At 50.4% G+C, this 14,993-nt stretch overlaps 1 protein-coding gene across 1 annotated transcript; it reads left to right on the top strand.

Annotated features, from left to right (window-relative positions):
• Positions 1-5,758: 5,758 nt before the first annotated feature.
• OPRL1 (opioid related nociceptin receptor 1) lies at positions 5,759-14,988 on the top strand (the record flags this gene model as incomplete). The annotated part of the gene is made up of 3 exons (XM_079543216.1): positions 5,759-5,985; positions 13,982-14,337; positions 14,615-14,988. Coding segments are annotated over 3 exons (957 nt in total), but the record flags the coding sequence as incomplete, so codon positions are not given.
• Positions 14,989-14,993: the final 5 nt, after the last annotated feature.

Here is a 14,993-nt window from a genome sequence, read left to right as displayed (position 1 = left end):
ACAACAAGCTCTTGAGTGATGCTGCCTTGAGAAAAGAAAACTCTGAGGGAAGCAAGCAGCAAATGGCCGCTGAATACCTCAGTGCTGCACTGTTTTGCAGTAAATTTGCTGTCCTATGGTGCAGTGCAGGTCTTTGCTCTGAAGGGCTTTTGCCATCTGAGAACAGAGTTGTGCTCTTCCCTAAGGGGTGAGAGGATCTGCATGCATCGTTTCTTCTGTCTTTCTGGTGGCTGTGTAAATAGCACAGCTGTCATCTCCTTCTCCTAAATCAGAGCCCTTTCCTCTCCTGGCACCTGGGCTGTGGGGGCCCACAGTATTGAGCAGTGGTCACTGGGTGCCTGTACACAGAGTGGGGGGCCGACATCCATGTCCTGGGGAGGGAATGGCCGGAGGAAGGAGGGTTTGTCTCGTGAGATTGGAGAGATTTGCTCACTTCAAAGTTGATGGGTTTGAGATGGAAAAAGGAATGAGGCTGTAAAGAGGGATATAATGTTACAGAGAAGATGGCTAATGGGCTCATTCAGAACCACCTGAAATGATCACTCCCTGGGAAATTGTGAATAATGGTGGCAAACAGTAAAATATCAGTGAAGGGGGTGACATCAGGCACTCGCCTTCTCCTCTTAGAACTTGAGGGATTTTGCTTTACATGAATTCATGATATAAGCATGATCAGTTTGAATTACCTGTAAGCAGTGAGGATCAGCTCACCACCATGCAGGCTGTCCTGCAAAATGCAGGTGGCTGCTGATGTTAAGTTACACCCCTCACTGAGGGCCCTGTAGTGATGCCTGAGGGCTGTGGGACTCCCACTGTGGGCAGCTGTTGTCCCTCAGGATGTGGCTTGATGACCAAGACATGCAAGGAACATGGAAGGAATTGGGCAGAACTGAAGCAGCTCTTCTTGTGCTCAGGTTTTGGGGGTGGGATGGCTCTCTCTTCTCGCACTGCGTGCTCCCGAGGGATGGAGTGGGAGCAGATGAATTCCCTGGCATAGTAACTACATGGATCTGGGTGCTGGAGAGTAAATAGAAGGAGAAAGACGAGAGGAAAAGTGGAGAGATCTCTGTTGTATTTATGCTTGAGGAGGGTAGGAATTGCATTTATTTTTCTGTCCTACTGCTTTACAAGAGCAATAAGTTGATTCCAGTTCTACCACTGAGGTGCACCCAGGGATCAGGGGTGAGATTTTTATTGTATGCTGTGCCCATAGTGGATCAGTCCTTGCTTGCAGCCTCAGCTGTGGGCTGGGATTTTGAGGTGCGGAGGGCAGGCACGCGTCACCGTGGTTCTGGCACATGTGTTGGGAGCAGAAGCTGGGAGCTGGGATGGGAGAGCTCTGCTGTATCTGCTGTCTTCACGCACGTGTCTGGGTGTATATTCATGGTGTGGTGTGCACAGGTTGGATCCCCATTGTGAGCTCTCCCTGAGAATCTCCCTCCTCATGGAAGGAAAAGAGGAAGGGATGTGGTGTCCCATTGGCCCCATTCCCTTTGGTGGGCTTTGGGGAGTGTCCCAGTGCAGGTTGGAACCTGGAGCAGCCTTTTTCCTGATGTTGGTTGTTCCCAGGCCCCTGCTTGTTCCTTCTGAACTTCTATTTATTTTAAACTTATCAGTTCTGATGCTTAGCATCCCTGAAAAGGGTCTATGGAGACTTCTGCCATCTCCAAAAGGAGACTGATGGAGCAAATACGGAAGCTTACAATGAATTCATATTGCAAATATTGAAGTCAGCGTGCCCTCTTCTTAATAGATGTTATTTCTCATTCTTCAAAGCAGTTCATCGGTGATGGAAGGCAGATAATCCACTTCTGGAATCCTTCCTCCCTCGTGTTCTTGCATGATTTATAACATAGCTGGAGGAAGAGAATTTGTCAGCACCATCTCTGTGAAGTCGTGCTGAATCCCATTGCAGGAGGGACTCTGGAGAGGTTTTGAGTCTGAGAGATGGTTGTTGTTTTTTCCATTCTGCCCTGACTTTTCATTCATTACTTCCTGCCAGCTCGTCTGATGCTGTTTGCCATAGATCTGTGGCATTATGTAAAGCAGTCAGCGCTCATAAACAGAACCCAGCATCTCTCCTGTCTTGCTGAGCCATTGCAAGGTGAGCAGGGACTGCTCTGCGCTCTTTCACAGCTTGGCTGCCCCAGCTCTCACTTTCCATGCTTATTCTGCATGTTTTCAATCTCTGAAAAACTCTTGCTCTAATATCTCTATTTGCCAAGCAGTTCCTCTATATAAAATGCTGGTACCTGCTCTGCTTGTTTCCTGGGTGCTGAAAGATGCAGTGCTTGGTGGTGCTGCTCAGCACTGATGTGAAGGAAGCAGAGATGCTTAGAGCTGGCCCTTGAAAAGCATAAACTTCTGATCCACAAAGCAGGATTTTTTGTGCTTACAAATGCGTTTAATGGCAGAGAACAGAGCTACCTGCCTGTTGCATCTGTTTCTCACCCTACTAAATAGCTTAACCTAGCTCTACAGTAGGAAAACAAGTGATTCCATCAATGGCAATGTGCTTCCAATGGTGATGTGTCCCAGTGCCATCAGTTCTGAAGGAAGAAGGGTGTGCATGTCAACCAGAGGCGCTCTCAGTGCTTATAGCGTGGGCAGTGATGGGAGAAATGAGGAGTTTCCTTTTGCGCACACTGTTGATTGCTGGATTTTGGAGTAATGATTAATATCCAATGAACACATTCCACCTGCCCATCAATGGTGAGAGTGCAAATGTTGCTAGAATTTTTATATTTGCTTGGTGCCCATCAGCCCAGCAGTGAGAGATGGGTTTCTGACCCTCTGCTCTCCTAGCAGCACACTCTGCATCCCCCAACCTACCTCCTTCTCTCGGTTAGAAATAATTTCCCATCTTGCAAAATTAATTCTCTGCTCACAGTGGCCTTCATTAAATAGCACAGCAAAGTGTGCTGAAGGTGGCAGAACAGCTCAGACAGAGGAGCTTCACCTCCTGAAAGGAAAGGCATAAAGCTGTGGGCTTCTGCTGTTATGGAGTGCAGGGGACTGTAGGCTGTTCTCTGCAAAAGCAGCAAAAGTTCTCCATGTCGTGGAACAGTGTTTGTGAAATAAACCAATTTGAAACAGCATCAAATGCAATTATTGGCACTGATCTGTTATGGATATTCTGATTATTTACTGCATTTGTGTACAACTTTGACTTGAATTTGATTTTGCAGATATTCAAAGTGGGGTTGAGCAGGGAGGGAGGCGATGGCATTTGCACTGAGTGTGTCCTTGATTGGTGTTGATGCTCTGGGTGCATTCTGCAAATCCAGCATCTCTTCATAGCGTCCTCTGTGTGCCTTCTGGGCAGCCATCACCTGGAAGGAGGGTTTTGTTCTTGGCTCATTCTTTTTTGGCTTTTATACTTTGCTGTCTGCTCAGAAGCCCTCCAGCAGAAGAGCTGATCACTTTCTTTTTCCAAGAAATGGGCTGGGAGGAATCCTTTTGGACTTCACAGATGAAATCTTGCTGGCCTTCATTCTGGTGTGGAGACCCCACAGGGTGCAGGGAAGATCTCTGATGAGGCAGGAATTTGTCATGGGATGGCAGCCTGCCCACTGAACTGGGAGGGGATCCTGGGCAGAACAGAAGGAATAGTGATCTCTTTTGTTAATATGGTCTTCCATGATTGAACTGAGGGCTTGGAGGCACTCAGGGTCATGCTGGAGGGGCTCTGGGCACGTGATGGAGATGTAGGTGTCCCTGTTCACTGCAGGGAGTGTTGGTCTGATGGCCTTTAGGGGTCCCTTCCACCTCAAATGATTTTCTGTGATTGGATTCGGGTTGGGGTCACATTGAGCAGAACAGAGGGATTGGGATTGAAGGTGCAGCAGGAATATGTTGGGTTTGGCTATGTGAGAGCACACTGAGCAGCATGAAGGCTGTCCAGGTGAGCTCTCTGCTCTAATTTACTGCTGTTCTTCCTTCAGCTTCTGAAAATAAATCCATTAACAATTAAAGTAATGTCTCACCCAGTATTTATTTTGCATGCCCGTTAATGGACTGACCAAAACGCCTTCAAACACCAGGACTCCTGCATAACACAGAGGGCTGGATCTCTGGTGTGTGCTTTTTCTCTTTGTTTTCTGTCAGAGCTGAGACCTGCTTTCAGGGAAGCGTTTAGGAACACTGCTGCGTGTTCCCATTCTATTACTGGTGAGGAAGGTGCAGCTTCTGTGCCAGATATCTCCATGCAAGCTTTGCTGTGGAACTAGAGCATCAAGGGCTGTCTGCTGGGCCCAAGCTGCTCTCCTGAGCTACGTGTGGGCTCTGGAAGAGAAGCAGTGTTTGCTGCCCAAGGAGACTGTAGTCCTTCTTTCTGTTTCCTGGGCCATATCAATGTGTGCTGAACTGCTGGGCTGCGCCCCAAAACTGCTGGAAAAACAGCTTCTGCCATCTGTGACAGGTGAGCAGGGCAGCAGAGCGTGAGGCTCTGCAGGCAGGGTGCCCTTGGTGTGGGATCAGAACGGGGCAGAGCTCACGGTCCCGAGCTCACGGTCCCCTCTGCCCCGTGTTTGGGGATAGCAGACAGCTGTGGTCACATCCCATGGCTGGTCTGCAGCTCCGAAGCTCCATGTGCTCCTCGAACTGAGACAAAGCAGGGGATGCTCTCGGTTACATTCTCTCCCCCCTTCCCCCCCACCCTGCTTTGGCCACTCTTAGAGCCCCTGTTCTCAGCCCTCCCTGCCATTCGGCTGCTTTCTAGGTTAAATTTCCCAAATCCTGCCTCTGTTCCGGGAGCGCTCAGCCCTCCCAGCTGCGGAGCGGCCCCAGGTGGGTGCGGGACATTGCGGGGGGGGGGGGAGGTCGGGTGCCGGTGCTGGAGCCCATCTCCGGCTGCGGGGTAACGGGGGGGAGGGCGGCAGCTGCGAGCGGTGAGGACGGAGCCCGCAGGTGTGGGCTCGCTCTGCTTTGCTGGGTTTGGCTTTTTCTTTTCTTTTTTTAATTCATCCCCTCCCACCTCCTCTTCCCCCCCCCCCCCCCCATCCTCGCTTTGCTTTTACGCAGTGACAGCAGCCAGGCAGCCGGGGCTGGCTCTGCCCAGTCGCCGTCCTCCCTCCTTTCCTCCCTCCCTCTCTCTCCTTCTCTCCCCCCCATCCTTCCCTGCTCCTTAAAACCTGCGTTCCGGGGGTGCAGTTCCTCCAGCGGAGCCTCCGGCCGTGCCCAACCCGGCTTTGTTCCCTGCGGGGCTGCCTGGATGCGGCCGCAGTAGAAGGGAAACCCGTTCGCAGGTAAGCAGCCAGCAGGGGTTTACGTATCTCTGTATCTTTTATATGTATATATTAACTTTGGGCTTTTCCTAGCGCTTTGCAGGAGATGCTGCAGGGCTGCAGCAGGCTGGCTTTGGGCAGAAGGGGGAAGGGCGGGGGTGAGCATTTAGCCCTGGCTGGAGGGCTGCTGTAGGGGAGGTTTGGGGTGCACAAAGCTGCAGACGGGGGCTTCCAGCGTCATCCGGGCTGTGGGTTGTGGGTAGGGGGCTCCCGGTGCCCGGGAGGGATGGAGTTGTGCAGCCTGCATTCCCGCTGTGCTGTCGGTGTGGAGATATGTGAGCTCAGGGTGCACTGAGCTCTGGAGTCTGCATCCCGTTTCCGTGCTCCTGGGGAGCTTGGAGGGAGGCTGCACACTTCCCGGCAATACATCATCCCTAGCATTCCTTGTGCTGTGAGCTGCCCCATTTCGCCAGCGGATCTTAAAACTCTCTCTTTGGTGCCCCCAGGTCCTTGGCACAGGCTGGTGGTTCACGATGGACCCCCTCTTCCCTGCCCATATTTTGGAAGACCCCGACCTGAGAAAGCTGCTGAACGACTCCTCCATGCTGAACCTGAGCTTTCTCCCCAGCAACTGGTTCAACAACGGCACGGGAGACAGCTTCCTGCCGCTGAGCATCAAGATCACCATTGTGGTCGTCTACTCCATTGTGTGCATTGTGGGGCTGGTGGGCAACTGCTCCGTCATGTATGTGATCGTCAGGTAGGCACCAGACAGCGTGCAGGGGAGGGCTGGGAGCAGGGAGAGCTCCTGCTGAGAATAAATCAGTGCCGCAGGAGGAGCGGGTTGGTGATTCTCCGGTAATTGCAGTGTGCTTTAGAGGTAATGGTGTGGCGTCTGTTTAATGGTTTGGGTTTTATTTGTTGTGTTTTTTCTTTTTTTTCTTTTTTTTTTTTTTTTTTTCTTTTTTCTCTCCCTTCCTAGGTATGGTGAAGGTTCCCACCAGCTTTCAGCTGCCCTCTGGTGCCTCCTAAAGTTTAACCCAGAGAATGGAACAGAGCGAGCAGATCTGTTTGAAAAAACGGGGCTGTTTGCAAGCTGCTGTGCAGGGAGTGGGGCGTCCTGGGGAGGGCAGAGTGTTGGGAGCATCCAGGGTGTGCCCACTGCTCCGTGGGACGTCTCCCTCCTGCACTGTGCCTAGCAGCCCACTGTGGGTGCAGGTGCTGCTCCATTTGGGAAGCTGAATCAAGTTCTGAAGGGTAGGGCTTGCTGGGAGGCTCAGACTTGCATTTTTCTGCCTGTAAATGCAATTCATGCAGCTTTTCCACCTCGTTGGGAAATATGGGTGTGAATAGGATGCTGCAGAGATAAAGGCAACTCCTCTGGCTTTGGGGTTGGGGGACCTTTGCGGGAGGACAGTGCAGAGCATGGGCTGCTCCTGCAGCACTGTCTGACCTCTCTGCCTGCTCCTGCTGTGGTTTGAACCACCTTATTTCCTGCAGTCAGAAACCCTGCAAGTACAAAGTAAGCTCCTGCAACTGCTGGGGCTGCGATTCTGTGTCAAGTGCCAGCATCCCTCTTGTGATCTCAGTGCTGTGTGTAGTATAGAATCAGCTTCCATTCTATACAAATATCAGCAGATTCCTGGTGTGAGTGCTGCCAGTGCAGAAAACACACTGTAAACTTTTGTTTTCTCCTTCAGCAAAGATGACTAAAATAATTAGCAGATATTCAGACACTGAGATTAAATCCTGCTCTTGCTAGGAGCCCCTCTGCTCCCAAAGTGTTTCTTCAGTGAGCACACAGCTGTGCTGGGGGAGATGCTGCTAAATGGAATGTTGGTAAACAGGTTAGGTCTCTGCCCCAAGGACAAAGCTACTCTCCTGTTCATTGAGTTGCCCAGCAGAGCTCTTCCTGGAGATGGCTTTATGGAGAGGAGAAGGGGTCACAGCCCTGCTGGGGAAGCTGGAAATGGAGGGAGGTTTGCAGCATAGCAGTGCCACACTGGGATTGCTTGTGTTTCTGTTCAGCACAGCACAGCGTCTGTGGGTGTGTGTGTATGCAGTGAGCAGTGAATCTGCCAATGAAAAGTTCCTGTGCCACAGCTGCTGAGGGTGCCTGAAGTGCTGTGCAGGCAGGGGAGGGAGTCCTCACCCACAGTGTGTGTGAGCCTTAGGTGTGTGGCAGGAGGAGCTCAGAATTTCCTTGCTGGCTGCAGAAGTTCTTATGGGGTGTGAGCAGCCACCATCATTTCATCCTCATGGAAGTGGGCTAGGTGCTGGTGTCTGTGACAACCTGCATGTGTTGGCCTCTGGGGAGCAGAGTTCCTCTAAGGAGCAAGGAGAGCCTCAGGATGTGGCAAGGAGAGCTGATTGATGTGTCAGCAGCATCACCAAATACCCCAACCCAGCATCCTGGGCAGGTGAGATGTGCTGGCTACACTTCCAGAATAGTGGCTTCTGTTCTGCTCTTTTTGGCTTGGATACTTTCCAGCAATATAGATGGGCCATAAGAAAAAGTGGCATTTAGCCCTGGAGTTTCCCCTGGAACATCTTGTCCTTTGCTTCCCCACTGGTATCTCCTGGAATCTCAGCAGTGGCTGAGAGCAACACTGAGCTGCGATGGGCAATGATCCTTCTGGGCTCACAGAGTAGCAGCAACTTCTGGGTATTCTGGCCCAGAACTTATATTTCCTTGCCCTTGCTCTCTGGAGCAGATATAGCGATGAAACAAACTCAGTATCCCAAACCTGACCAGGGCCAAGCACACAGATTGACACAGAGCTCCAAGTTAGTGTGAGGGTGTGAGGATGCTGCTGTTGGCCTGGCTGACTTCTTGAGCATCTGCTGCTGGGCTTCGTGCCTTAAGCTGCATCATTTCTAGTGGGTCCAGCACGGTTGCTGGCAAAACAATGTATTCTGAGGCTCTCAGCAATAATGCTTCCACTGATGGGGAAAGATGGGTGAATCTACTGTGTTGCATCATACAGAAGCTCTTTTCACCTTTCTGTGCTTGTATTTCACTGGGGATAAGGGGATTACCTGTAAGAAATGGGCGTATTTCCTTTTACCAAAAGAACAGTTTGATGATGCAGGCAGTAACTGCTTTCTGTTTTTCAGGGAGTGGGGAAACACAAAGACTCAAAAATTGGGTGCTGAAGGAAATGAGAGGCTTCAAGAAGGCCTGTTTGTTCAGTTTGAATGAGTTTTTTCATAGCTCACAGGGAAGAGTTTGGAACCTCTTGGTATTTCAGACAAAACGTATTCAAAGCCTCCTCTGGGTTTTCCCCTGTGTTGTAAAAGCCAACCTACCTCTCTATTGTATTTGGAGTGATTTAACATCTGGAGCTATTAATTTGTAGCGCCGGTCACCACGTGACTGCCAGTCCCTTCCCAGTGCTGGAGGCACTAATTGGATAAGACTGAGAAGGGCTCTTCTCAGGAGCACTATTTCCTGGACAGTAAAGGGCCCATTGTGGAGATCTGCCTGGTTGGGGCTTTGTTCTCTTTGCATCTCTGCTCATTGCAGAGTTCCTTGCCAGCCCAGATAATGCCTCCCCTCCCTCCTCCTGCTGTCTGCTCTCTTCTGCATACATTTCCTGTGCTGCTTTTAATGAGGGTAGAACAAGGAGTTGAACATTGCCATGCAGAGAGGATTTGAGGGGTGAGTGGGGGTGAGCAGACTGCTGGATTCTCTCCTATCGCTGATCTCTGCAGTGCTGGATGCCCAAAACCTTTGTTTTCAGGAAGAAAAGGGAAGGCAAAGGGAGATGTGTTGCTTTCACAATGGTACTGGGCATGACTGACATGTGGGCTATGGGTTGAGGTGCTGCAGACCCAGCTGCCCAGAATCTCCCTATGCATGAGAGCTACCAAAGCATTGCTGTGTGAGAGAGACCAAGCCCTGAAGCTTCATGGCCCCAGAGGTGCGGGGGAAAGGGATGATGGACAGCACACAGCTTCTGGCCTGGGGAGCGCTCTCACTCCAGTTGTGTTGCTGTGATGCTTGGCAATGATGATCTGGAGAACTCTTCCTTGGTGCTGAATCTGCTCATTGGGATCAGCTTCGTTGAGAACGATGCCTCATCTCTAGGGCTCTTTGCAATGGGGCTCCATGTGGTGGCTGCCTCCCTCTGTGCCAGCTCTCCCTCCTTGGGAGCCTGGAGCAGTCAACAACGTGCTGGGGCTGCTCAGCTCTCCCTGCAGGTGTACATGGCTGCAAAGCAGTTCAAGCAGCTCTTCAGTTTAGATGCCAGACCTCGTCCCCCTTTACTTACAGCCTGAGTTCTGCCTTGCCGCTCCTATCTTGCAGTTCTGTGCTGTCTGTCCTTCTGCTTGAAACCTCCATCGATCCTTGACTGTGGAGGCTGAGGGCAGCTGGCTGTGATGAGCCAGGGAAAATGAAGTTAATAGGACATCTCAGAGATGTTGATTTCTTAATAGAAAGCTTTTTAATGGAAGAACGTTGACCAGCTGTGTGGCTCGGAGCTGAAATTGAGTGAGTGGTTAATGCAATGCAAACTCAGGGGATGCAGTGAGGTCAGTTGGGAGATCTGCTCTCCCCACATTGGCCTCTTCTGGTTTTTCCTGGAGTATAAACAACAACAACAAAACAAAAAAAGACAATTGTAAATTGCAGAGAAGGAAAACCACGTGGAGGGGTCTGTGCTGTGCAGAGTGGGAGGGGGGAATCCCTCAGACAGGGGTGGTAGGGGACAGATCTGCAGCTGTGGACGTGGACAAGCTGTGCCTATGGCACAGGGCAGCCCTGCCCATCTCCTACTGACAGCTCCTGTAGCTCCAGTGCCTCTGCTCTTGGTTTCCCCTGGCTTTGGTGGGATGAGTTGAAGGGAGTCACCCATGTGCAACAGTAATTGAGTGATGTTTGATTTGCGACTCAGTTCCCGATGCTTTTTGGGTCTGGGCAGTTCCCAGGAGCAGGGCCAGCATTTAGGACTCGATCAGTCCAGCAGAGGTTGTCCACAGTGTGTTCATGGAGATGAGAGCATCCTGTTGCAGAAAAGCTGCTGGCAAACATCCTTCTTATCCTAGAGCCCTCACCCTGGCAGCCTTCAGCATCCTTGCTAGCCTGAGGGCGAGCTGCAGGGGTTGGCACAGCTGTAACCCTCAGCATAGCAGATCAGGGCCATGTGCTGTCCCTGTCCCCACCTGTGCTGGCTCCTGGTGCTGCTCCCCAGAGACCCTGGCAGTGGGGGGACACATTGCTTGTTTTTCAAAGCTGTCACCCAGACACCGTGGAGACTCGAAGGGTGAGAGAATTGCCTGTCCCAAAGCACCAGTGCTGTGGCAGCCTCCTTAACCCCTGTTCGCTGGTCACCATCCTGCCCAGGTAATGAATAGGATTTATGTGCTGCTGATGCTGGCTGTTTTTTTCAGTGGTGTCTGGCTCCATAGTCTGAAACTCGTTTCTGAAATGTGCTGTTTGTGGCATGTTGAATCGTTAGGAGCAAACAGGCTTAAAAGGGGGAGAAATTCCAGGATGAGTTGGCTGCAAGAGAGTGATCAGAGCAGGAGGGATGTGCAGAGCACTGTGCGAGTACATGGCTGAGATGACACAATGCAGGACAGTCTGTGCCAGATCTTTGTTCAACCTCTGGGCTAAGTAAGGGCAGGCTGGGAGCTGGGATGTCACTGATTTCCACGGATTCCTGCTGTCAGGACTGGAACAGCTCTGCAAAATCCCTCCGGAGCTCTTTCTGCTCTGTTTTGCTTCCCTGCTGCAGATCTGTGCGTGTCCGGGAAGGGGATGAAGGGACTGTCTGCATCCCAATGAGCTGGAGCTGCTGATGCCAAGTGGCTCAAAGAGGCAGAGGGCTCCTGGAGGTGATGCTCACAGCTCCCCAGGGCGTGAAGTCTTCTCTCTGTTCCCTCTGCCCTGATGCCTGCAGCTTCAGGATCTGACTTTGCTGATTCTTACCCCTGGGGTATCTGCATGCTGTACAGCAGCTGGATGGACAGGAAGAACAGTACCAAAACAGAAGCATTGCAGCTTGCCCTGAGGCTCAGCCACAAGCAGAATCCATCCTGAGAAACAGCACCTCAGAGCCAGCATGTGGAAAAGCTGTCTTTTCCCCCTCCCCCAAATGCAGGTTCCCTTTCCTGAAGGATTTCCCCCATGTAGCACTGCTGGAGGTCCACTTAGCAGAAAGGAGGGGGGCACCCAGTGCTGAGCTGCTCTAAAGGTCTTTATTCTTCTTAGGCTTCAGGAGCTGAGAAAGCTTAAGAACAGAGCAGGATTACATTTATGGTGAAGTGGAGTGGGATGGAGAGCTGAGAGCTGCTGGAGCACGCTGTGGGAGATGCTCCATTAGGAAATTACCTCTGTGACCGAGTGCAAGAAAGTGGCTCAGCAGGAGCTCATGTCCTGTGTGCAGACCTTGTCAGTCAGCTGTGCCACGGAGGGGGGGGTAACTTATGTGCATCCTTGAGCCGAAGAGTTTAATTTCTCTTCTTTTTGTTGTTGTTGTTCAGATTAAGAAAGAGAACATTCTCAGTTCCCAGAGGAAAAGAAAAGAAAGGTTAATTCGTGGAGAAGTGATTAATTGATTTTTGTTTGTACTGAACATTCTGGAAATGTTTGGGTACATCGGTTTGTTGGGATAATGGCTGTTGGCTCTCAGCGTGCAGAGAAAGTGAAGCTAGAAGTAATTAATTAGGTGCAAATTAATTTTCCCAACCTTTGAAGAGCACAAAATCAGCCTCAGAGTCCACATGAAGGTCGGCAGGAGGATGCGGGTGGATTCGTGGATCGTTGCTTGCTTCTCCTGTTGCTCAGAAATATAGATATTATATACATATATAATGTGGTTAAGTGGGCCATCTTTGTTCAAAAATGCAGCTGTTGTTCCCTCAAGTTATAGTGCTAGTGAAAGAAGAGTGAGATGGAGGTGTGCTGATGAGTGCAATCCTCCTGCATGGGTGGGGGGAACAAGCTTGGCCTTTGGGAAGCCTGCACTGAGGGACAGAGGCAGTAATGCTCTCAGGAGATATCTTCTAAGACAGTCTTAGCTGACTTAATTTCCTGAAGCGTGAGCTGACAATACTTATCTGTATGTGTTTTTGTGTGCTGGTACAGAACAACGATGCTATGCAGCACGGGAATCTTCTTTCTTTCTTAAGGCAGAATTGCACGGGAAGCCCTCAAGCACTAAAGCCTGGCAGCTTCCAGGTTGTGCTGGATTTGTGAGGTGCCTTGCTTCCTCGCCCCTTTGCAAGAGGAAGGATGCTGGTATTTTTCCTTTAGTGCTTTTTGTTATATAAGTTCTGATCTTTCTAAGAACCCGCTGCCTTGCTCGGCTGCTGTGCTTTCTGGGCCAGGAGCCACCTGACTGAAGCTTACGTGGGAACAGCAAATGCTTCCGTCAACACTCACCTGCTCCAAAAGCTCCCCTTGGCTTTCAAGGGCAAACATAGGCTCCTTTGTTCTTGCTTTCTGAAGCCACAGTCTGGCAGAAGGCACTTCCAAACACCTGGCTTCTAACACAAGCTCTGGCAGGATAAAATGGACTTCATATTCCCAACTGTGGATTCTCTGGGTGAGGTTACTGCAAATTTGCTGTGTCACCTTGTGTCCTGGCGGAGTTCAGAGTCTGGCAGTGACAGTGTTCCTCCGAGCACCCAAATCACCTATCAGGAGTCAAGGTCTGCGTCACCCAGGAGGGGTACGACTTTGATTGAAGGTGCACGGCTCTGAGTTTGCTCTTCAGACTCGACTGGACTGAAAGAGCATGTTAGGTCAAATCAGGCCTCATCATATTGCAGCACGTATATCAAAGTGCAAATTGTACGGTGGTTTATGGGTTTTGGCGTTGCCCTCAAAATGAACTTGTCCTCAGTTAATACATATTGTTGTCTGCCATTTCTGGCAACGCTTCTGTGAAGGCCATTAGTATGCTAAATGATTGATGAAATGAAGTTTTAAAATGATATCAACGTGTTAGCTCTTATGTCTGTGAGAGGAGCCTCCTGGAGCTGAAAGGGAAGATGCACTTGGAGTCACGGCTGTGTTTCCATTCCTGCACACTCTGGATATTCTTGGCTGGTGATCACAACTTTCTTTGCATCACTTCCCATGCGCAAAGAGGAGACGACTAACACTGGAGCATGGTGAATCTTTTGGGGCAGCCTGTTCCAGTGACAGAAATTACACAAATCATTTGGAGTTGGCTCATGACTTTATCCCCAAGGTGTCATTTTCCTTTCAGATTTTTTTTTGGTGTCTTGTAGCCCATTGCTAACCAGCGTTGGCTATCTCACCCGTTCTGCTTTGACAGCTCACATTAACTGTAGCCTTTGGCTATGAGCCCATACAGAATGGCTAATCATCTTACTCCTGGACCATATGATGCCTTTCAAATCAGCTTACTGGGTAAAGCTTTCACCAGTGTTTGTAATAATGAAGGCGTATGTGATGAAATCCTAGATTAGCCTTACTGAAGTCATTTTTCATAAAGCACGAGCTGGCCTGACAGCTTCAAGTGTTCGTTGTCCTTGCTTGTGGTCTATGAGGACGAGCTCTTTCTGCCTGTGAAACTGATTGTGAAAGCACCATTTCCATCAGTGTGGAAGCTGGGTAGAAGCACGTGGGAGGCAGAAAAAGGTGGCAGTGTTCAATATGTAGCTCTCTGGTAAGAAGAATGCAACATCTCCATAACATGGATGCCCACTTTGGCATACTTCAATGCCTTACCCACTGGGGTCAGGTGGAGCTCTAACCATTGCTCCTTTTTACATTTCAGATTCACCAAGATGAAGACAGCAACCAACATTTACATCTTTAACCTCGCTCTGGCTGATACCTTGTGTCTGATGACCTTACCCTTCCAAGGTACAGACACGTTCCTGGGCTTCTGGCCTTTTGGCAATGTCCTCTGCAAGATTGCTATTTCTATAGACTACTACAACATGTTCACAAGCACCTTCACCCTGACGATGATGAGTGTGGACCGTTACATCGCTATCTGCCATCCTATCAAAGCTCTGGACATCCGCACTCCTCACAAGGCCAAAGTGGTGAATGTCTGCATCTGGGCGCTCGCTTCTGTCTTTGGCATCCCAGCGATGGTGATGGGATCTGCAGAGAATGAGAACAACGGTCAGTCAAAACACACTGAGGGGTGGGGGGTTCTTATGCCAATGGCCAGGAGAGCTCTACGGTCTTGGGGAGCCATCTGAGGGGGAGCTGGTTTCGACAGTGGCTAATTTCCCTGCTATAAAGCTGTTTAAAGTCATTCCTCTTTGTTGTTGCTTCTCTGCATCACTGCTGTTGTTTTTCAGTATTAAACATGCTTTAATGAAATGGAATGTGAAGGTCCTTCTGCTCCTGATACGGGCTTACCGATCTTCTTCTGCTTCTTACTTTTTCCTTGCAGAAATCGATTGTCTAATTAAACTCCCTTCACCCGTGGATTACTGGGATCCAGTGTTTGGCATCTGCGTTTTTCTCTTCTCCTTTATGATCCCTGTGCTGATCATCACCATTTGCTACAGTCTCATGATCAGACGCCTCAAGAACGTCCGTGTCCTCTCGGGCTCCAAGGAGAAGGACCGGAACCTGAGGCGCATCACCCGCATGGTGCTGGTGGTGGTGGCTGTCTTCATCATCTGCTGGACTCCCATCCAGATCTTCGTGCTGGTCCAGTGCCTGGGTGCCAAGGCTGAAAGCGAGCTCGAGCTGGCCATCTCCTGCTTCTGCACAGCGCTGGGGTATGCCAACAGCAGCCTGAACCCTGTGCTATATGCCTTCCTAGA

This window comes from Tetrao urogallus (assembly GCF_951394365.1).
Source record: "Tetrao urogallus genome assembly, chromosome: 16".
Taxonomy (NCBI): domain Eukaryota; kingdom Metazoa; phylum Chordata; class Aves; order Galliformes; family Phasianidae; genus Tetrao; species Tetrao urogallus.
This window is presented reverse-complemented; position numbering and strand designations above follow the sequence as displayed.